We start from the raw sequence: 23249 nt of genomic DNA, 5'->3' as shown, positions 1-23249 counted from the left end.
CGTTGCATTTATTTAAATATTATCCTTTATAAAGCAGAGATGCTGCTTTGAAGACGTGTGCCTATGTTTAATAGGGGTATTACAATAGTGCACTACACAAAATATGATAGGGGATAGGAGCTTTCTTCCTGCCGTACTTTTCTTTGTTAGGTATCATCCACGATAAATACACTATCATATATATTTTATACCATAGTCCACATTTGTGTTGCACATTATTTTTTGTTTTAGTGGACGTTCTATTTGCCAATTAAAAAAATTTGTAGGGAGAATGCACTATTAGTTTACTGGTAAAATTGCTGATCGAAAATACATGTCACCAAATGAAAGTGTGGAAGCAGCCCATTATTTTTCTATTAATGATAATTTAGGTCACCACTTGAAAATTAAGTTGCCACGTGAAAAGTTTATAATTTTTAGAAAATAAGGATATGTTAAGGAGCAGGATGCTGTTAAATATGATGACTTGTATTTGATTGACCTGAACTGTCTTGAAAGTAATGAGCTTTTATATATTAACAGGCATGAAGAGCTGGAGCAAGTAATGAAATGCAACAATTACATAAAAAATCAGGGTCATACAGTTGGCTGCCATTTTTACAATGACAGTCTCATCGAATTTTCTGATTTCAACATATGCATAAATGGCACCTCAAGACTGGGACCAGTGATGCCAGCTTATTATATGTTTCAACTTCAGGATCTCAGTAAGATTCAGTGATGCATGATGAATGCTTTTCATATTTCCTTGTAATACGGAAGGAGACCGTTCTACCCATTGACTCTCACAGAAATGGCTCACAGAACTATTCCGTTCAGCTGTTAATTTTCTCGATAGCCCCTACCTTCCAATCGCTTCCTTCCAGATTCCACCACTCACGTACACTCTAGGGGAAATTTACAGTGGCTAATTAATTTACTGACCTGCATGTCTTTGGACTGTGGAAAGGAATCAGAGCGCCCAGATGAAACATCAGTGGTAACAGGGAGAATGTCCAAACTCCAGAAAGGAAAGGAGGTTAGAATTACATCCAGACTGCTGGAATTGTGAGGCGGCAGCAACAATAGTATCTACACCACTGTGTCACCCCAGTTGGTGTCAAAGCCAAAGATTTATCCCTTATACTTATAAGTGCAAGAGGGATTCATGTTGTACTCATGGCTCTTCTTTGTGTACACAAGGAGTCCAAAGCCACAATTATTTATCGAAATAGGGAAGAATTTTTGATTTTAAGTGAACAATTGCGTTTTTTGATTTTCATTCAGCACTTTGCAACAGGAACCTCCATGTGCTTTGTTCTTCAGAGGGTTGTTGAAAATGTATTGTTGGCCTTTACATTCTTGTATGGGGAGAGGGGCTGGGTGAGAGTTTCTGCAGCTAATGGAAAATTACATGTAATTTAACCATTAAATTTTATTCTTTCATATTAAGCAATAAATATTTCATTTGCAATAATTATTTTCTTGGAGCTGTCCTCATGAAATCCAATTGCATTTTCAGTTAAGCCAGCAGCTCCTTATGAAATTAACATGACTGCATCAAAAAACGGTATTTATCTCGAGTGGAAGCCTCCAGCTGGCAATATAAAAACTCACTGCCTGGAATATGAAGTTAATTTCTCAGAAGAAAATGCTGACTGGAAGGTAGGTGAATTCTTAACTTGGGCAAGTAACTTCACTCTATCATTGCTGTTTACTTTGCCTTAGGTTTATATTACGAGATAAGACTTTTTGATGATAAAAAAAACGTCTCAACCCTAATGTGCCCAAAAATGCAACTCCGGGATAGGTCAACGCAGTTATTTGTGGACTCCTCATGAACCACCTCCTACCATATCATCTCCTGAATATATATTTCTATTTCATGCCTTCTCAATAGATTTAATTCCGGGCATTAGTTCTTGTGAATTATTTCTAAAAAATATGCTAATAGATTTGACATTCAGTATGATGTGAAGTATTCTGAGTCAATGTCACACTGCTCCATTTTCTGCAAATTCTCCAGGCAGTATCGACAGCAAAAAACTACAACAGTATCGAACAAATATTTTAATTGCTCTTGGAGCAATTGCTACTCCAATGATTCATTCTTCCAGTTGCCGGCCAAAGCTGTATCTGAAGTCCACTATAATTATTCATCCTTTTTATTCCCTCTTAAGGGTGGCATTTCTAGGCCACTTTTCTGTTTTAAACTGTGTTTGAGACCCTAGGTTTAATCTTTAGTTTTTGACCATTTAACTATATTTTACCATTGTGTTCCTGGGTTTACAGATATTGAAATAAGCCTCAAATTCTATTTCTGGTTCCCTACATTGAGGATGTTAAAATGAATTGGGTTCAATTATAGTATTCCCGAAGAATGATTTAGGATGATCAGCCATGATCATATTGAATGGTGGTGCTGGCTCGAAGGGCCGAATGGCTTACTCCTGCACCTATTTTCTGATGGTCACTCCACTGTCCCATTCCTTTTGATTGATTCCCTTCGTGAATGTCTTTTTCTTCTTTCTCTCTGCATATGACTTTTTTGAAAGCCTGTCCTATCCATAAAGACCGTTTCTCATTTCTAACATCCTTACTGTAATTGATACCTCCCCAAATAAAAAATAGGGGCCTATGCTTCAGTTGTAAATCATTTGTAAAATCAGAAAAATAACTTGTTTATTCATTTCATTCATCAAAATTCTTAGTATGCAAGTTGAACTTTATCCCAAGTTCTAGGAATTTAAATTATTTGCTTCAGCTTACGGTTTTGGAAGTTTATTTTTCACTGCTTTGTTTCTAGTCTAAAGTTCTTCCAGACGAAACTACATCTACATTCCTGAATATAACTGCGAAACCAAAGTTCTGTGTCCGTTTAAGAGCAGCTGTCAACATGTTTTGTGCTGATGATAGCTTTTGGAGTGAGTGGAGCTCTACCCTGTGCCTGAAAGGTATATCTATGACTCACCATGAAAATAAGTCTGTGCCATAACTGAGAATCTCTGACAAGCCTGTAACAACGAAGAGATTAACATTTATAAATGTCTTTAAAGTTTTTTGAATATTTGCTTCAGATTCAATTTTCATTACAAAACTCATATAACATATGGTGGGTGCTCCCAGGTTTAACTTAATGTTACTTCTGCAATTCTGATATTGGACAAAATGACCCAAATCTTGGACAAAATGACCCAAATTTTCTTGGGATAAAATCTGCTTTGATCCAAGTGCTGCAGGGGAACTAAAATAATTGTGGACTCTTAACAATCAGACAGTTTGCCATTAACCATTCTGCAGAGTCTGTTAAACATGCCAGGTCCAGCAGGGGAAAACGTTGTGTGAATTTTTGTCCTATATTTCAATTTCCCCTATATTTCAATAGCTTCAAATTATGTTGTTAACATATGCAACGGAAAGACATGCCAAAGCAGAGCAGATACTCATCTGTACAAAATGACTCTTTGTCATGGTTGGTTGAGTGATCATTCCAATTACTAGGACACATATTCAATCAGATGACCTTTGTGAGGAGAGAAAAAAGTTATGTTTTAAGCCAAATTTACATTGATCTGAAACATTAACTCTGTTTCTCTCTCCATTGATGCTACCTGTGAGGATTTCCAGCACTTTGTGTTTTTTTAATTTTATGGTTTCCAGCATCTGCATTTTTAAAAAAATAATATGTTTCTGGATCATTTAATCTGTATTGGATTACTTGGCTACGAACAAGGAACATGATGATAGTGCAAGGCAAATGCTCCCTTTTGCATTAGTAAAGGGAATAGCTGAAATAACCAAATGTAATTCATGTTCACTAGTTAATTTACCAAGCCTGTTGGAAGATGAAGATCTCTGACCTTTGATATTTTTTAATTACATCTGAATTGAGGAAAAATAAACAAAACTAAAGCAAAATATTTCTTTGTTGCTGATTAAAATCGCTGAGATAGGAATGTTGGACAAAGGAACCAAAACGGAGGTGTTTGTAATTTCTCTATATTGACCAGCTGGCTTAATGTTAAGGAGCGAAATGGTGTCGCTGATATAACTTTTATGGAAGTATCTTAATACTAAAGACTGATTTTATAATTAACACAGATGTTATAAAATGAGATGATAAGTAAAATACTTGTTCTATGAAATTATTAACGTGCAGACTATCCAGCAGAAGAAGAACATACCATTATCAAACTTAATTTGTTCAGAGAGTTGATTTTACTGACAACTTTGGTATCAATCTCGTTGGTCCTACTTGTGGGTGTTCTTGTCTACTGGGTCAGATGGAAACGGTAAGGATATTTAATGCAAAAGCAATCATAGCTAATGTTTTTAAAATCCTGTTTTTAAGATATTTAATACTTCAAAATATTGTGAAAATATGATTAATTACAATAATCATAAAAGTAGTTAATTATTATATTCACTCTTACATTTTCACTGCCTAGCTATTTTAAATTAGATTAAAATGTGATTCAGATCTTTTTTTTCCCCTCTGTCAACATATCACATGTAACCAAAGTGCAACCTGTTACTGTATGCAGAGCTGATGAACTAAACAATTGAAGCTGATAATCTGAAAGTTATGTATTTTGATTCCGTAAATATTATATCATCAACGTCTGTGCTTTAGCACAAAACAACTTAAGCACAATAGAGGTGTATCTCATTTAATCTTAAAGTGAAGTGGGCATTATGCTAATGAATATTTTCCTAATTTTTTATTTCAGATCATTTTCAAATAAAAAAGTGAACATGTTACTCACTGAAGAAACCAAGAGCATCAATGAAAGAAACTGCCGTAACTGTTGAAATATTGCTTGAATTATCTAAAAGAACATTACTGATTATTAATACTATTTACTAATTGCATTCTAAATGTATATCTTTTTTTTTAATCTTACATATAAAAATAGGCTTTTATGTATTCAGCCATTGACATTTTAATTGCTCCTGAAATGTTTGTAGTCTTAACAGCAACATTGGAAGGTCAGGGTGACTGACATAAGGCATCATTGCAGCAGTTATTTTCAAATTCAGTCATTTAGAAAAACCCATTGTGCAACTCTCAAGAAATTTCTCGTGAAAATATTTGCAGTGAAAATTTAAATTAAGAAATATTTTCCAGGATGCCATAAAAAGTAGGAAAGGAAACATTGGAGACTCTGACATTTAAGTCCCACTTAGGCGATTTTTTAGGTGACTGCTGGCGACTGTCAAAGTCGTAGCAGATCGCCAAAACTTTCTTTTACCCTACGACAATGACCATGACAATGCTGAGTCAGGTCGTTACTTTTTTTGTGGAGCTAGCACCTGGCTAAGAGATTACACCATCTTCAGAAACATCATGAAATTCCCACGCTTATCAATGCTTCTCCGGCATCCTAATTTTTGCTGAAATCACTGCCAAGTCTGTAATTACTTGAGAGTTTTGAAATATAACATCTTGCCCGGGTTACTTGAAAACCAAGGTTGACGGTAACAAGGCATAAACTGGATTGACTTCCAGTTTACTAATAGCAGTATTAAGAAATTTAATTTTAAACGTGGTTAAATGGATTTTTGTGCGGAGTGTGGGCATTCTTTGAAAATGTACGGGAGATGCATATCTGGATTCTGGGTTGCATATCTGGGTTGGGAGCCTACTTTAAAAGTAATCGCTGATGGCCATAAACATCGCAAAATTCCCACGCTTACCTGACTGTCAAACTGTTGCCTCCAATCTACATGTCAAATGGCCTGACGGTAAATATCACAAGTATTTTATGGTATCTTCAAATGACTTTACTCAATTTAATAGTACATGCTTCTAAATGCATCTGCGACAACCTAGCAAACCTGGGGACAGCATGCGACAGCGCCCGCAATAAACAACGATACCTGGCGACAAGCCAGCTGTCGCCGAGAAATTTCTATCCAGAAAATCTCTCAGCGACACGCCGAGATCCACTACGATTCTTTAAAGACTCCTCACGATTATGCCCGTGACACCCCGGCAAACTCTCGGCAACAGCCTAGTCGCCGGCAGTAGCCTTAAAATCACCTAAGTGGAACAGGCCCTTAACTGGTCTTTTCCAGTGTGCTAGAAGATTGCAAGTCTGATATCGTGCTTTAGAAAGGGATTACAATACAAACAACAAATTTTTGGAGGAACTCAGTGGATCAGGCAACAGCTGTGGAGGGAAATGGATAGATGATTTTTCGAGTCAGGACACTTCTTTGGATTGAAGGATGCCATTTTGAAGAGGATCTCTTTCTGCAGTTCCTCCAGCAATTACGCTTATTTTCAGTTTTTTGAGATTCTTGTGTTTACTAATTATAGTCATATCTGCTTGGCTTTAGTTATGGGAATTAATGGGGAAATAGAATGAGCTGCAATATTAATTGTCATCTGGAAAAGCACCAGGGGCAATCAAGGGTTGGTTGAGGAAAATTGGTGTTAGACTATATATGTATTTTTTATAAAGAGAGAACAAGGAGGATTGGTGAGGATGATATGCTTAATATCATCTCATGTTGGAAAGCCCTTAAATAAGTCCATGGAATCCAGGGGAAGGTAGCAAGTTAAATCCTGAATTTGTTCAATGACTGTCAGAAAAGAATACTTCTCAATTGAATACTTCTCAGTAAACTTCAATACATTCAAAACTCCGCTGCCCGTCTACTCACCCACACCCCGATCCGTGACCATATCACCCCCGTCCTTTACAAACCCCACTGGCTCCCCATCCCCCAGAGAATCCAGTACAAAATCCTCCTCATGACCTACAAAGCCCTCCATAACCTGGCCCCACCCTACCTGACTGACCTCCTCCACAGGCACACTCCCACCTGCACCCTCCGCTCTGCTGCTGCCAATCTCCTATCCCCCCCCATCCGGACCAAACTCAGATCCTGGGGGGACAGGGCTTTCTCCATCGCTGCTCCCACCCTATGGAACTCACTACCCCAAACCGTCAGAGACTCCTCCTCACTCACCACATTCAAAACATCACTGAAGTCTCACCTGTTCAGTACTGCCTTCAACCACTGAAGGTCACCTCACCTTCTGTCTCCTTTCTCTGTTCGTTTACTTATTTATCTATTTATTCACTTCCCTATGTTCTTTAAATCCCTGTAAAGCGTCTTTGAGTGTATGAAAAGCGCTATATAAATGTAATGCATTATTATTATTATTATTAATTGTTGATTTGAAAAGTAGTAAGCTGTTTTCATCGGTTGTTGCAGGATTCAGTTCTTGGTCTCTCTCTTTTTGGGTTCTGCATTAATCATTTAGACTTAAATGTAAGTGGCACATGTTAGATGAAATGAAAATTCCCCATGTGCTCTAGTGAGAAAAAACAGTTAAAGTATCAATAAATTGGATATGTGCAGAAAAATGACACATGGAAGTCAGTCAAAAGAAGTGAGGTAATACACTTGGAGCGGAGAGGCATGGCAAGAAGTACGCATTAAATGGTTAAAAATACTGAAAAGAAGTAAGGAATAGATGGACCCTAGAGTGCTCATCAGCAGATCCCCAAAGCAAGCAAAACAAGTCAGAAATGTGAAGACTGGTTAAGGACAGCCTCGGTTTTGAAATGATAGGGTTGAAAACACAGCAAATCTTTCTTCTTTCGCATGAATGTGATTAGCATTGATTCTATAGATTCTAGAATTTATATCATGAATTGGAAGTTAGCCAACGTGACCTCACTATTTAAGAATGGAGGGAGAAAAAAACAGAACTACGGATCTGTTCATCACAGGGCAGATACTAAAATCTATAATGAATGGCGTGTTAACCATACAGCTCAAAAAGAATAAGAGGATTAACAAGATTGACAGGATTTTTGAAGGTAAAACCATGTTTAACTGTAGAACTTGAATCTGTTGAGGTTTGTTTAGGATGCGCCTAGTGGAATAGATAACTGTGTAACGAGTGCATGTATTTTGATTTTTGAAAATCAATAAGTTCTACACAAGTTGATCCAGTTAGAGCACATGGAATTGGGGGTATAAATATGAATGAAGAATGATTATTGGATGGAAAGCAAAGATGGGAATAAGTGCACCTTTCTCTGACTGGCATGCTGTGACCAGTGTGGCAACACTAGAACAGATGCTTGGATCCCCAGTTGTTTGAGAATGATCAGCCATGATCACATTGAATGGCGGTGCTGGCTCGAAGGGCCGAATGGCCTACTCCTGCACCTATTGTCTATTGTCTATTGTTTGCAATCTATATCAATGATTGCCTGAAAGTGGCAATACAGGTTGGTAGGGTGGTGATAAAGGCATGTGGGATGCTGGCCTTCATGCTTTGGGTCAAAGAATATTAATGTTGGGACCTTATATTGCAACTTTACAAAAGTTAGAGTTATAGAGTTATGCAACACAGAAATTGATCCTTTGGCTCACTACCTCCATGCCAACACGTTTGACCATCTCATGTCCATGGAATATTGTCTGAACTTCCAGTTGCCTCTCTACAGGAAGGATTAGACTGTGCTGGAAAGATTCCCCAGGATGTGGATGATCATCCACAATCAATAACCCATGCCTGCCTTCTCCCCATATCCCTTGATTCCACTAGCCCCTAGAGCTCTATCTAACTCTCTCTTATATCCATCCAGTGATTTGGCCTCCATTGCCCTCTGTGGCAGAGAATTCCACAAATTCACAACTCTCTGGGTGAAAAAGTTCCTTCTCATCTCAGTTTTAAATGGCCTCCCCTTTATTCTAAGACCATGGCCCCTGGTTCGGGACTCGCCCAACATTGGGAACATTTTTCCTGCATCTAGCTTGTCCAGTCCTTTTATAATTTTATATGGATCTTGTAGAGATATGGATTTAAGAGAGAGTTAGATAGAGCTCTAGGGGCTAGTGGAATCAAGGGATATGGGGAGAAGGCAGGCACGGGTTATTGATTGTGGATGATCAGCCATGATCATAATGAATGGCTGGCTCGAAGGGCCGAATGGCCTCCTCCTGCGCCCATTTTCTATGTTTCTATGTCTATGATGTTGGTTGATTAGACTGCTTAGTTAGAGTCAAAACTGATAAACTAGAGTCTGGCTAGATAATTTTAGTTGCCAAGATAGTTGGAATGCTATACTATGTGAGATTGGGTAGACGGGGATGTTTATTTTTTTACTCTTTAGAAGTATGAGATGAGATAACATCAAATAAGCTATTAAAAATTCTTAAAGGCCTTGATATGCCAGATGTAATGTAAATGCCGATTCATTACTTGCAGAACCGAGGAGAAACCACTATCCTCTGATAAAAATCGTCATACTCTTTTAAATCTGTAAGTCTAGGAACATTTTTAGTTGTTCCAATAATATTCTCTTTACAATGCTGAGAAGTATGTTCTGCACTCTGTATCTTTCCCTTCGCTCTACCTATTTTACTTGAGTTTAGCTCGATTGTATTTATTTCTTGAATTATCTTGTTTGATAGCATGCAAAACAATTTTTCACTGTGCAATAATATATAATAAACATAAAACCGGCGGTGCCTGTGGAAAGCACGAGGCATCATCAAGGACCACCTTGATGGTCCTTGACATCATCAAGGACATCATCAGCCACCCAGCACGCAGGCTGTTCTCCTTATTACCGTCAGGCAGACGATACAGGAGTATGGCTGCGCGTACCACCAGACTTAAGAACAGTTTCTACCATCAGGCCATCAGGCTTCTGAACTCATAAACACATTTCAAATCATATATGTTGATTATTTTTAATATTGTCTTTTTACCTATTTTTAATATTGTCAATTTTAAAATCTTATTTATCCTTGGAATATTACTACTGAGGTGACCCGTTGTCTTGTCAAATACATTTCATTGTACCGTTGACCCCGTGCCAACCTACATGTGACAAATAAAATTTATTATTATTATTATTATTATAAATTTAAACCTAAATGTTTTATCTGACTTGGGAGTCTGTGTACAGTGGTCAGGAATAAGGTGTTTGAAATTAAGATCAGAAATTCTTATAATCAAGCGGTGTGAAACTTTTGAATTCTCTATCTCGAACAACAGTCGAAGCTCAGATTTTTGGAAAAAAAGTAATGTACTGGGGCAAATCAACGTATCAGGTTGCATCGCCGGAGAACATGAATAGGTGATGTTTTGGGTCAAGACCTTTCTTCAGACTGCTGCCTGACACGCTGAGTTACTGCAGCCCTTTTGTCTTTTTATAAACCAGCATCTGCTCTTCATTGTTTCTACAGTGGAAACACAGTTGTTATCTTAATTCAAAATAAAGAATGATAGATTTCTGGGCATAAAGGGTATTGAGGGATAGGAAGACAAAGCAGGAATTTGGTACTGAGCTGGAAGATCATCCATGATCTTGATAAATGACAAAAAAGTCAGAGGCTATATACAGTGCATTCAGAAAGTATTCAGACACCTTCATCTTTTCCACATTGTGGTACGTTACAGCCCTATTTTAAAATGGATTAAATTTTTTTTTTTTATCATCAATCTACCCACAATACCCCACAATGAAGAAGCGAAAACAGGTGTTTGGAAATTTTTGCAAATTAAAAAGAAATAACTGAAATATCATATTTACATAAGTATTCAGACCCTTTGCTATGACACTTAAAATTGAGCTTATGTTCATCCTGTTTCCATTGATTATCCTTGAGATGTTTCTACATCTTGATTGGAGTCCACCAGTGGTAAATTAAATTGATTGGACATGATTTGGAAAGGCACACACCTGTCTATATAAGGTCCCGCAGTTGACAGTGCATGTCAGAGCAAAAACCAAGCCATGAAGACGAAGGAATTGTCTGTAGATCTCCGAGACAGGATTGTGTTGAGCCACAGATCTGGGGAGTTCCTCTGTGAAGATGGGAGAACCTTCCAGAAGGACAACTATATCTGCAGCATTCCACCAATCAGGCCTTTATGGTAGAATGGAAGTCACTCAGTAAAAGGCACATGACAGCACTCTTGGTGTTTGCCAAAATGCACCTAAACGACTCTCAGACCATGAAAAACAAGATTATCTGGTCTGATGAAACCAAGATTGAACTCTTTGGCCTGAATGCCAAGCGTCACATCTGGAGGAAACCAGGCACCGCTCATCACCTGGCCAATACCATACCTACGGTGAAGCATGGTGGTGGCAGCATCATGCTGCGGGGATGTTTTTCAGCGGCAGGAAATGGGAGACAAGTCAGGATCGAGGGAAAGATGACCGGAGCAAAGTACAGAGAGATCCTTGATGAAAACCTGCTCCAGAGCGTTCTGGACCTCAGACTGGGGCGGAGGTTCACCTTCCAATAGGACAACAACCCGAAACACACAGCCAAGCCAACGCAGGAAAGGCTTCATGACAAGTCTGTGAATGTCCTTGAGTGGCCCAGCCAGAGCCCGGACTTGAACCCGATCGAACATCTCTGGAGGGACCTGAAAATAGCTGTGCATCAACGCTCCCCATCCAACCTGACAGAGCTTGAGAGGATCTGCAGAGAAGAATGGGAGAAATTACCCAAATACAGGCGTGCCAAGCTTCTAGCGTCATACCCCAGAAGACTAGAGGCTGTAATAGCTGCCAAAGGTGCCTCAACAAAGTACTGAGTAAAGGGTCTGAATACTTATGTAACTGTGATATTTCAGTTATTTCTTTTGAATTACTTTGCAAAATGGGGGGACTATGTATAAACGCAGCTTTAATTTCTACATGGTGAAACCAAAATGTATAAAAATACTCTTTAATAAAATCTGACAATGTGCACTTTAAACACATAAGATTTTTTCTATTACAAAAACACAAATTGTAGAGTACAGAGGCAACTAAAAAATAAATGATTGGTCTTTGTCCTAAACATTATTGAGGGCAGTGTATGTCTCAAACTCAAAATACAAATGGGATTCTTGAAAATCATGTTCAGTCATGATCTTTTAGGTGTGTAGTACAAAGGCAGCTAAGAAGGAATGTTTTTAATATCAATCTTCGATTTTACTGATGTCAGTAAGTGTAATGGCAGTTTCTATACCTTCTCAAAGTCCAACTTCGATAGCCATTACTGCTCGGGGATGGAATGGAGGTATAGCTTACGCACACACCGCACTCTGAGATAACAAAAATGAATCTTCCAAACGCTGTTTCTTGATTAATTGGTCTTTATTAAAGTAGCACAAATCAAAGAGTAATTCATAACTTTTTGTTCTTATCAACTGTTTCATCTTCAAACAATACAGTAAAAATCGTGTAATCGTTACCGTGTGGTCCTTGTGAGTGTAGCTGGCACGATTGTGGAAGTCGTGAGTGTGGCAGACGCGAGTGTGGTAAAAAACTGTATTCTCTCCATCCTTCGAGACTAAACTGACCCACAATCTCTGTCGCTATGCTAGCCTCCTCCTATGTAGACACTCCCCATTACGTATCAAATCACACCCAGAAGCATGCAAAAAAGACAAAAACTAGAAATATTAAACATAGCCATAATACAATGACAGTAACTAAATTAAGCGTAAATGGCTCCTACAGTAAGCTTGCACAATTACGAGGAGCAGTTCTCTTACGATTCAACTAAACCTATTGGATTGGTAAAATGAGAGAAAATGCTTGCACAAAATACTATATTATTTACATTCATACATGGTGATTACACTTTAGAATATTATCATGATTCTAGACAGCATTTTGTAGATATCATCACATGATTCGAAAAGTCCAAGTGCAGTTTTTTTGGCTATTATTGTTTCTATGTTACGTTTTAAAGAAGGAGATGGACAAATTTCAAGAAACAAAAGGCATCAAGGAGTTATGGAGAGAGTAAGATAATAAAGTACTGGTATAAATTGTAATGCATTAACTTATGGAGCATGCTCAACGATGAATGGCCTATTTCTGATACCATCTCTAGGTTTCTATGCTTTATTACAATAAACACTATTTATTATTATCTAAATACAAGCTCTTGGTTCCTATTTCTGTTCTGTAGTGCAATGTTTACATATTTAACTCCAGAGTTTAGTATTACTGTAATGAGATTGCAGCATGCAAATTTTAGTTACTGAATGTTTATATGTATAACGACAGTAACCAAAACATCCAAGAGGATTACTGACTCTTGTGAAATTAATAAAGCGTTAAAGTACAGAATAGTGAAAAGCTTGGATAGAGTGGATGTGGAGAGAATGTTTCCACTAGTTGGAGAGTCTAGGACTAGAGGTCATAGCCTCAGAATTAAAGGACGTTCTTTTAGGAAGGAGATGAGGAGAAATTTCTTTAATCTGAGAGTAGTGAATCTGTGGAATTCTTTGCCGCAGAAGGCTGTGGAGGCAAAGTCAGTGGATATATTTAAGGCAGAAATAGATAAATTCTTGATTAGTACGGGTGTCAGAGGTTATGGGGAGAAGGCAGGTGAATGGGGTTAGACTTGGTGGGACAAATGGCGTAATTCTACTCCTATCACTTACGATCTTATGATTTTCATTCTTACATTAAAAGGGTCACTGATACCAGTGTTGTCAAACTGAGCAAAGTTGAAACAATTTGAATTACAGGACATGAAGTAAACTCAATTGTCATTCTCAAGAATGCAGAAACTAATTTCAGCACAACAACGTTTCATAAACAGCAACAAAGTGAAAGGCCAGTATTTTCTTTGATAATGATGGAGAAAATTAGAAAAAGGCATTTTGCTCTTCAGATAATGCCTTGGGGTCATACTAAATGACAAGAATTCATCAACATCCAATCCACAGAATTTAAGACATTTAGACAATAGACAATAAGTGCAGGAGGAGGCCATTCGGCCCTTCGAGCCAGCACCGGCATTCAATGTGATCATGGCTGATCATTCTCAATCAGTACCCCGTTCCTGCCTTCTCCCCATATCCCCTGACTCCGCTATCCTTAAGAGCTCTATCCAGCTCTCTCTTGAATTTAAAGTGTTTTATTAATTAATTTTCTAAATCTTAGATATGTTAACAGAAATTGCAGTCCTAATATAATTCAGATATAAAATGCTGTTATTAAAATATATTTCTTCAATATTTTAGCTAATTGTAATAATATGCATTTTGTCTTGCATAACACCACATAATACATTTGAAAAAGCTACTTTGTGATTTGTGTTATTTGGAGGCAGAAGGCTGAAAAGGAGATTTTCATAAGTAATAATACATTTTATTTAAGGTAGGAAACTAACTGTCGATAAAGACCATAATTGTCATAAAAAGCAAAAACTATTGATACAAGGTATCTGTAATATATACACAAAATGCTGGGTAAATTCAGCAAGTCAGGCATATCTGTTATATCCTGGTGGCATATATGCAGACTAAGCTTTACTTTTCATGGTGTTCTGCAGCCTTAGTATTCTCTCGTTAGCTTTCTTTTGATCAGTATTGCTGGTTACAGTTGCAGTACTTGACTCAAATTACTATTGCTTACTATATTGAGTCTAGGGAAACATATTGAAGCTAAGTGCTACATTGAACATTTTGTTACTCTAAACTGGCATGTACGATGCAGGTTTTTCCAACAATCTTCCTTATTGTCTGTGATTATTATATATAAAAGGCTTAAACATAAATGTACACAGGTTGGTTACTACATTTGCAGATGACACCAAAACGGATGGAGTGTTAGACAGTGAGTAAGGCTGTGAGAGTATACAGCCTCCTGAAAGTTCAGCTCCTGAAATGAGCAGAGCAATGACAGATCGACTTTAATCCAAGCAAGTGTGAGATGTTACTCTTTGGGAGATTGAATATAAGGGAAAAGTATACAGTTAATGACAAGACCCTTAACAGCATGTCCAAAGGGATCTTGGGGTCCAAGTCAATAGCTCCTGCAAGGCAGTTTAAAAAGAGCGCCAAAGGGTCGCAAGCAGTCAGTCAGGAAAAGGTCGGGAAAGAAGGAGCAAGGATGACCGTTGGCTGAAAGCGAGCAGAGTGAGTGTTAATCGCTGGTAGAAAGGAAGTTTAAAAAGAGCGCCAAAGGGTCGCAAGCAGTCAGTCAATAAAGCACATACCTCCAAGCTTGTCAGGAAGATAGGATAGAAGTGAGTGCGTGGATTGGCTGATCAATTAAATTGGAAGTTTGGCAAATTGGCCAATTAGGTAATTTAGAGACTGATATTAACAAGGCTTGCACAAGGGGTGATTTTCTTTTTTTTAGACAATAATGGCAGATAAGTTGGTGCAGCGTGTTTCCTGCAGGATGTGGGAAGGTAAGGACACCGCTGGAGCTTCTGGGAGCTACACCTGCAAGAACTGTGTCCAGGTGCAGCTCCTGAATGGACGTGTGGTGGAGTTAGAAAAGCAGCTGGATGACCTCAGGGCCATCCAGGAATGTGAGAGTTTCCTGGACAGGACCTACTGCAAGGCTGTCACGCCAAGGGTCCAGGTTGAGCGAAGGTGGGAGACTGTTTCAGGGGTGAGCGAACGTGGACTAAAGGAGACCCCGGTGGCTATGTCTATTACAAACAGGTACACCCTCTTGGGAGCTGTCAGGGCAGAAGACGCTCCCAGTCTGGACTGGTTGGTGGCTCTAATCCACGCAAGGAGACTCGACCGGGGAGGCCGAAGTCGGGAAGAGCCACAGTAGTGGGTGACTCCATTGTCCGAGGTACAGACAGTAGATTCTGTGGCCGCAGGCGGGACTCGAGGATGGTTTGTTGCCTCCCTGGTGCCAGGGTTCAAGACATCACGGGGCGGCTTCAGAACATCCTAACGAGGGAAGGCGATCAACCGGAAGTAGTTGTGCACGTGGGCATGAACGACATCGGGAGGAAGTGGAAGGAGATACTGCAACGTGAGTTTAGAGAGTTAGGAAGAAGACTGAGAAGTAGGACTTCGAAGGTGGTTGTCTCTGGACTGCTACCTGTACCTCGTGCTGGTGAGGGCAGGAAGAGAGAGATCGGGGATATGAATGTATGGCTGAGGGGTTGGTGCAGGGAGAAGGGATTTAGATTTCTAGACAACTGGGATATCTTCTGGGGTAGGGGTGACCTGTACAAGAGTGACGGGTTACACCTTAACAGCAGGGGGTCCAACATTCTGGCAGGCAGGTTTGCTAGTGCTACACGTGTGGCTTTAAACCAAGTAGTGGGGGGGAGGGGTTGACAAATTGGAGGAAATTCTGCAGCATTTTGGATGTTCCTTGTCATGCCAATAAATAGATTTATCGCTGATTACATTTGACTACCTTTAAAACTTCAGCAAGCCTGGAGCCTTTTCCATTTCAGCCTCATTGTTGTGTCGACTTAGTCTTGAGTAGCAGTTATATGCTGATCATTAAAGGAAAGACAGGTGTTTTTGTTTATTCATAGTCCTTAACTGTTCATTTGAGATTTTTTTCAGATGCCATTTTGAGAAATTTGAACCCAATGAGATATATATGATCAAATGGATCAAAAAGAGGCAATCACACTTAGACGTCCCATGTAAGTCTTGCTTTAAAGTCACCTTGGATACTTCCAGCTATTGTGTGGTTTAGCGGGTGGGTGCCTCTAAGGCCAAAAGCCCTGATGACAATGAATGATTGTTCAACAGAAGATTGACTTTACAATATTATTAGATGGAGTATTGTTGGCTCAAAATGCACATACCCCTTTATGATTGAATGCTGCATTCCACTCCCTACACAATGCAGGTTAAAGCTACCAATACAATTGGATACATTTCTAGATATGTACCATAACAGTTGATCACTCCCTCATTATAACAGTAAAGAGGGAGCTGCAAAAGAGTTCACACTGTAATGAATATTGATTCAATGCATTTGGAGTTTCCAAGGCAAGTAATTTGTGTTGCTGACTGGAAAGTAAAGTTTAAAGTAAACTTCAAAATGTCGATAATTTTATCCCCCAGAAAATCCCTGTTATAATTAACAAATTTAAATTACTGTCAATTTTAGTAGTTTATCAGGTGCTTTCATATATCGTTAATTCCTCACATAATACCCCATTATTCTCTTTTCAACACCATGCAGCTGTACTGCATGGAAACAGGTCCTTGGGCACAACTCATCCTTGCTGAGCATGTTTTATAACTGAGCCAGTTGCATGTGCCTGCATTTATTACATTTCCCTCTGACCATTTCCTGTCCACGTAGCTATCTAAATGTCTTTTAATCTGCGCCATTATGTGCACCTCTATAATCCCTCTGGCAGCTTGTTTCATATAACCACCACGCTCAGTGTTAGGAAATTGCCTTTCAGGTCTGTTAAATCTTTTCCCTCTCAACTTAACCTATCCCATTTAATTCTGAACTTCTCCACCCTGGAAAAAAACTGTGACTATTCATCTTATCACAGCCTCTCATGATTTTGTATATCTCTATAAGGTCACTTCCCACTTTCCTATGGTCAAAGTCCCAGCCAATTAAGCTTCTCCTTATAACTCAAACACTCAAGTCCTGATAACATCCTGGTGAAAAATTTCTGCAGTTTAATGGCATCCTTTATACAGCAGGGCAACCAGAACTATGCACATTACTCCAAATGTGATCTCATTAATATCTCCTATAGCACAATATCACAACCCCTGTGCTTATTACCCTTACCAACGAATTCAAGCATGCCATATGCCTTCTTCATCACCCTGTCTACTTGTGTCGCCACTTTCATGGGACTGGCTACTTTGTGTTTCTGTGCACTTGGTCTCTCTGTTCCACAACACTTCCCTGGACACGACCATATAGTGTATATGTACTGCCCTGGTTTAACCTGACAAAATGCATCTTCTTACATTTGTCAAAATTAAATTCCATCTTTCATTCCTCGGCCCAAATCCTTTGTTGATCCGAATTCTTTTGTAAACTTAGATGACCCTCCCAATTGTCCACCTGTACCAACAATTTTGATATCACCTGGCAATTTATTAACCAGGTTAATTGAATGATTATCCATGTCATTAATGTAGATAACAAACAACATGGGACTCCGCACTGATCCCTGTGATAGGCCTCCATTCAACACCACTATCATCCCTCCACTATCATCCTCTGTACCCTCCACCAAGACAATTTTGAATTGACTAGTTCACACTGGATTCTACGTAATCCAATCGTCTGAATTAGCCTACTATGTGCGATCTTGCCAAAGGCATTGCTATATAGACGTCATCCACTATCTGGCCATTATCAATTCTCTTGGTGACTTCTTCAATAAACTCTTTTAAATTTGTGAAACATGATTTCCCATGCGTAAAGCCAAGTTGACTATTCCCAATCAGTCCTTACCTATTCAAATGCAGATAGTTCCTGCCTTTCAGAATCCCCCTAGTAACTTACCCACCATGAATGTTAAGTACAGCGGCCTGTAGTTCCCTGGCTCGTCCTTCTTAAAGGTACAACATTAGACATGCTCCAGTCTTCCGGTACCACCACTGTGACTAACGATGATGTAAATATCTCTGCCAGAGCCCCAGCAACACCCTCCCTAGCAACCCTCCATGTCTAATCCTGGAGATTTATCCACCTTAACATTCTTTAAGACTGAAAACTTGTACCATTGCACGGACTGACTGAATGGGCCCAGTTTCTTTCAGTCTGAAGAAGGGTCCGGACCCGAAACATTACCTATTTTTCTCCAGAGGTGCTGCCTGGCCCGCTGAGTTTCTCCAGCACTTTGTGTCTAGCTTTGATATAATTCAGCATCTGCAGTTCCTGACTTCTACTATCCCTTGGCTTTTGTTCTGCTGATCATAAACATAAATATGTCAAATAGCCAATTTCTAAAATGTTTGGCACTAATTTCATCCAATCCATTGGCATTATGTTTATTTCATTCCAACTAAGGTTTGGCACAGATAATTCAACTAATCGCTGTCAGTTAAACAACAAATGCCTCAGTTCCAAGAAATTTAAATTTGAGATGGAAACGCGCAGTTCTAGGGAAAAGCATGGCAGCTCTCCAACTATAATCTCAAAACAAATCATTTAAAAAAACATTGTTCATCAAGTCAAGTAAGAGGAAAACAATCATTAGCAATGCATTGAACAGCAGTGGTTGGCACATCAATGCATTAAAGTTCCTAGAAGTAGACTCACACTCATATACTGGAAACATTTAAAAGTAACAAATCTATGCAAGTTACCCATCTACATAGATCAATTATGCCATTGGGTTTATGAAATTTATGAAATTATATAATTGACTAATAATTTACAACACATGCATACATTTAGAAATATAGCTAAACCTTAAATTTCCTCAGTTTCTCATGTTTGAACAAATTTTGAACAATAATTTATGTTTAACATCGTTATGGTATTCACTGCAGGTACTGATATTTCCCATGGATCAAATAGGCTTCATACATAACTAATCTCTCATCCTGAACAATACCTACCTCAACACAACTGTCCCATAAAAAGTCACAAAGTGCCGGCGTAACTCAGCAGGCCGGGCAGCATCTCTGGCGATCATGGACAGGTGACGTTTTTCGGTCGAGACCCTTCTTCAGACCTGAATAAAGTCCTGGCCTGTCCAGCCTCTCCCTATAGGTCAGTCCCTCAAGGCCTGGCAACATTCTTGTAAATGTTCTCTGCACTCTTTCTAGCTTAATGAAATCCTTCCCATTAGCAAGGTAACCAGAATGGAACACAATATTCCAAGTATAGCTTCTAACAATGTCTTGTGCAACTGTAAAATAATGTCCCAACTCCTGCATTCAGTTCCCAGACTGATGAAGGCCAATTAGCCAAAAATATTCCTCACTACATGTGATGCCACATTCAGGGATCTGTACTATAACATTCTACAGCACTCCCCAGTGCTCTACCATCCTCTGTAAATGTTCTGGATGTCACGGGTGTTACTGGGACTGGGCTTCAGTTGCAGCGAGAGGCTCGATAGGTTGGGACTGTTTTCACTAGACTAAGACTGGAGTGGGAGGGGGTGACCTTAGGGAAATATATAACTCCACGTCTCTGTGATTCCATAACTCCAAGTAAGTTCATCAATGAGTCATAAGTCCTCAGCTCCAGCACCAATATTGACAAAGTTGTGCTGCTTTTTAGTTTAGTTTGGTTTAGAGATACTGTGCGTAAACAGGCCCTTTGGCCCACCGGGTCCACACCGGCCAGCAATCACCCCACACACTAGCACTATCCTACACACTAGGGACAATTAAAAATTTACAGAAATCAATTAACCTTCAACCCGCACGTCTTTGGGATGTGGTGGAAACCGAAGCACTCAGAGGAAACCCAGGCGGTCACAGGGAGAACATGCAAACTCCATACAGACAGCACCCTGGATCTGGATCGAACCTAGGTCTCTGGTGCTGTAAGGCAGCAACTCTACTGCCATGCCATTGTGCCACCCATCTGCGCCCCTGTGCCACCCATTGCTCTATGTGCTGCTATGCCTTCGCTTTCAGCAACATTTCACTTGTTCCAGCTATAGACCAAGTGACTAACACCTCTCACGTTGCTCAAGCTCATCAGCATACCTGCCAGATCCAGTAGTTGTTATCATTACAGCTATTCCTGAAGAACCTCCTGTCTCTACTCGAGCTGCGCATGATTATTGCCCAAATACTCACATCAAGGTGGTTATCAGCAACCTCACACCTTGATCACAATGTAAAATCTGCAGGTGCTTTTGTCTAGTTTCTCACAAAGCAAATGATTGGGGTACAGCTAACAACTAAAATCTTTTATTGAAGGTAGTCAATACTAAACTAACTGTAGTGTGTAAACTACCTATATTCCTTCCTTTGGCTTCACAAATTGCGTTTCTTCCATCCTCATCTCTTTATTTCACACTTTTTGCCTCTGTCCAGCCATCTGCCAAACAAAACCCTCCTCACCTCCCCTCCTCATCAGTTGCCTGACATTGTCCTGCCCCCACTGCTCTCCCCTCCCCCCCCCACACCCCCCCCCCCCCCCCCCCCCCCCGTCACCGCTCCACAATCAGTAAGAGGAAGGGTGCAGACTCGAAGTGTCATCAATCATAAAGCTATTATAAAGATAAGTGACGTTTCGGTTGAGACCCTTCTTCAGACTGTCACCTACCCATGTTCTCCAGAGGTGCTGCCTGATCTCTTGTGTTACTTCAGCACTTTGTGTCCTTTTGTGTATCGACCAGCATCTGCAATTCCTTGTTTCTACAATTTTACATGTTGTCTGTCAGCTTCCAGTGTTACCTGCAGTGTTTGGCTCCATTATATGTGGTCCCACAGCACTTGTGTCTTCTGCTTTCAGCCAATTTTTTGACATTATATGGAATTCAATTCAATTGGCATGGGGTTGACTTCAGTGATGTTGAGGGGAAATGGAGGAAGCTGGTCTAGATCATCCAGTCACTTCTGGCTGAACATGGTTGTTAATGACTCAACCTCTCCAGTCATTGCTGAGGATAGAATGGTTTGGCTCCTATTAACTGAACTGCTGGTCCTGGACTGTTGCTCCTATTAACTGTTTAATTGTCCATCACCAGATAGTCACAAATTCATATTGCGCAATAAGAGCCCCTTTGGCTCAACTCATCTGTGCAGACCAAGATGCCCCCATCTAAACTAGTCCCATTTGCCCTTGTTTGGGTCAAAAGCCTCCAAACCTTTCCTATATATAATAATAATAATAATAATGCATTACATTTATATAGCGCTTTTCAAACACTCAAAGACACTTTACAGGGATTTAAAGAACATAGGGAAGTGAATAAATGTACCTGTCCAAATGTTTTTTTAAAAGTAGCTATTGTCTCTGCCTTAACTAATTCCTCAGGCAGCTCATTCCATATCAGTCTGTGTGAAAAGGTCGCCTGTCAGATTCCTATTCAATCTTTTCCCTCCCAACTTCAACCTAAGCCCTCTAATTCTTAATTCCCCTACCTTGGGGAAAAAAGACTCAGCATTCCCCCTATCTGTTCTTCTCATGACTTTATACATATCTATAGGAAATGCTGCAGAATGGGTTTCCCTTTAAGAAACCATCGGAGCTATTGTAAGAACTCACTTGTTGCTGTGGCTGCTTTTGACCTTTGCAAGGTGGATCCACTACTTCTGCTACACCAGTTCCAGGAAAGCTAAATAGTGCAAGCCACATAGACCTTGGGGCCAAGATATACATTTATTTAATTACCAGTTAATCTTCACATTCTACACACATTCATTGTTAGATAATATATAAGCCACAATAAAAGATAAAAAAAATACAGCGATTTATTGATTGCAAAACATTGACTACAGTGGAAAAAGAACATCTTTGGCCACAAAGTAAAGCAAAGGCATTGGTTTATGCTGCCTACAAATTCCTTAGACCATCAAACACTGACCTGATGGCAGTTGCATTAGATGTGGATGATTCACTTGATTTAATGGCCATAACATCGAGATAGATTAAATGCTCAAGTTTGTTAGAAAAAATTCGAACAAACTTCATCACAGTCGACTGAAGCAATTTCATTCATTCTAATTACCCTCTTAATGAACTACATCTACCTTTAACTATTAATGAGGCAAATGTTCTGGCACTGAAAATTAATTGTGTTAAATTGCATACCTTGTTGAAGGCTATTAAAATGGGATTTTGGGGCATTTTTTTCACCAGTAATTTCATTAATGGGTGTAATAAAGTAAACACTTTATTAATTGGATTACCTATTCCCATTGAACTTGACTTTGATATTAAATGATAAGCATTTCCATTTCCATAGTAATTAATGTTCAGGATTAACTTTCTCAGGTTTTTAATTGTCTACTAGACCAAGTGGACCTGTTGGGTCCAAACCTCTCCTGCATTGGTGCAGCACCCCCTCCTCCCCTCCCCCATCCCCTTCACCTCTCCCCCATCCCCTTCACTTCTCCCCATCCCCTTTACCTCTGCCCCATCCCATTCACCCCTCCCTCCCCTTTCCCCCCCACCCACTCTCCCATCCTCTTCACCTCTTCCCCATCCCTCCCTCCCTCACCCCCCCTCACCCCATCCCCCAGACCCCCTCCCCCATCCCCATCACTCCTCCCCCATCCCTGCCATCCCTCCCCTCTCCCCCTCCTCTCTCCCTCCCCCTCCACCCCCCGCCACCCCTCCCAAACGTGGACCCGTTGCCGGGCGGGGAGTGCCCTACGTGGCCTTGAGCGGGGTCAAGGGGGGGACAGGGAAAAGGCACTGACCTTGGCCCCGTTTGTCCTGCGGGCCTCTCCTTCGTGGAGCCGAAGTGTCTCCTGCAGCTCGGCTGCAATCTGCGTCAGGGAATGCTGGCGATGGCATGGACACATTGCCAGGGGCGGAGTGTCTCCCAGAGCTGTGGGTGGCCGAGAATGGATAGGGAGAAGGCACTACCCTCGGCCC

General features: G+C 40.0%; 1 protein-coding gene across 4 annotated transcripts in view; it reads left to right on the top strand.

Moving 5' to 3' along the window:
• The window catches only part of LOC144600554 (interleukin-13 receptor subunit alpha-2-like), a 31507-nt gene extending 21665 nt beyond the window's left edge, over nt 1-9842 (top strand). For all 4 annotated transcript variants that reach the window (XM_078412260.1, XM_078412261.1, XM_078412258.1 and 1 more), the window contains exons 6-10: nt 523-707; nt 1502-1644; nt 2786-2933; nt 4139-4271; nt 4710-9842. In XM_078412260.1, coding sequence (XP_078268386.1) covers nt 523-707; nt 1502-1644; nt 2786-2933; nt 4139-4271; nt 4710-4791 — 691 coding nt within the window. In that variant the 3' untranslated portion in view covers nt 4792-9842. The remainder of the gene's footprint in view (nt 1-522; nt 708-1501; nt 1645-2785; nt 2934-4138; nt 4272-4709) is intronic.
• Nucleotides 9843-23249: the final 13407 nt, after the last annotated feature.

The sequence above is a fragment of the Rhinoraja longicauda genome, chromosome 15 (assembly GCF_053455715.1).
Source record: "Rhinoraja longicauda isolate Sanriku21f chromosome 15, sRhiLon1.1, whole genome shotgun sequence".
NCBI lineage: Eukaryota > Metazoa > Chordata > Chondrichthyes > Rajiformes > Arhynchobatidae > Rhinoraja > Rhinoraja longicauda.
This window is presented reverse-complemented; position numbering and strand designations above follow the sequence as displayed.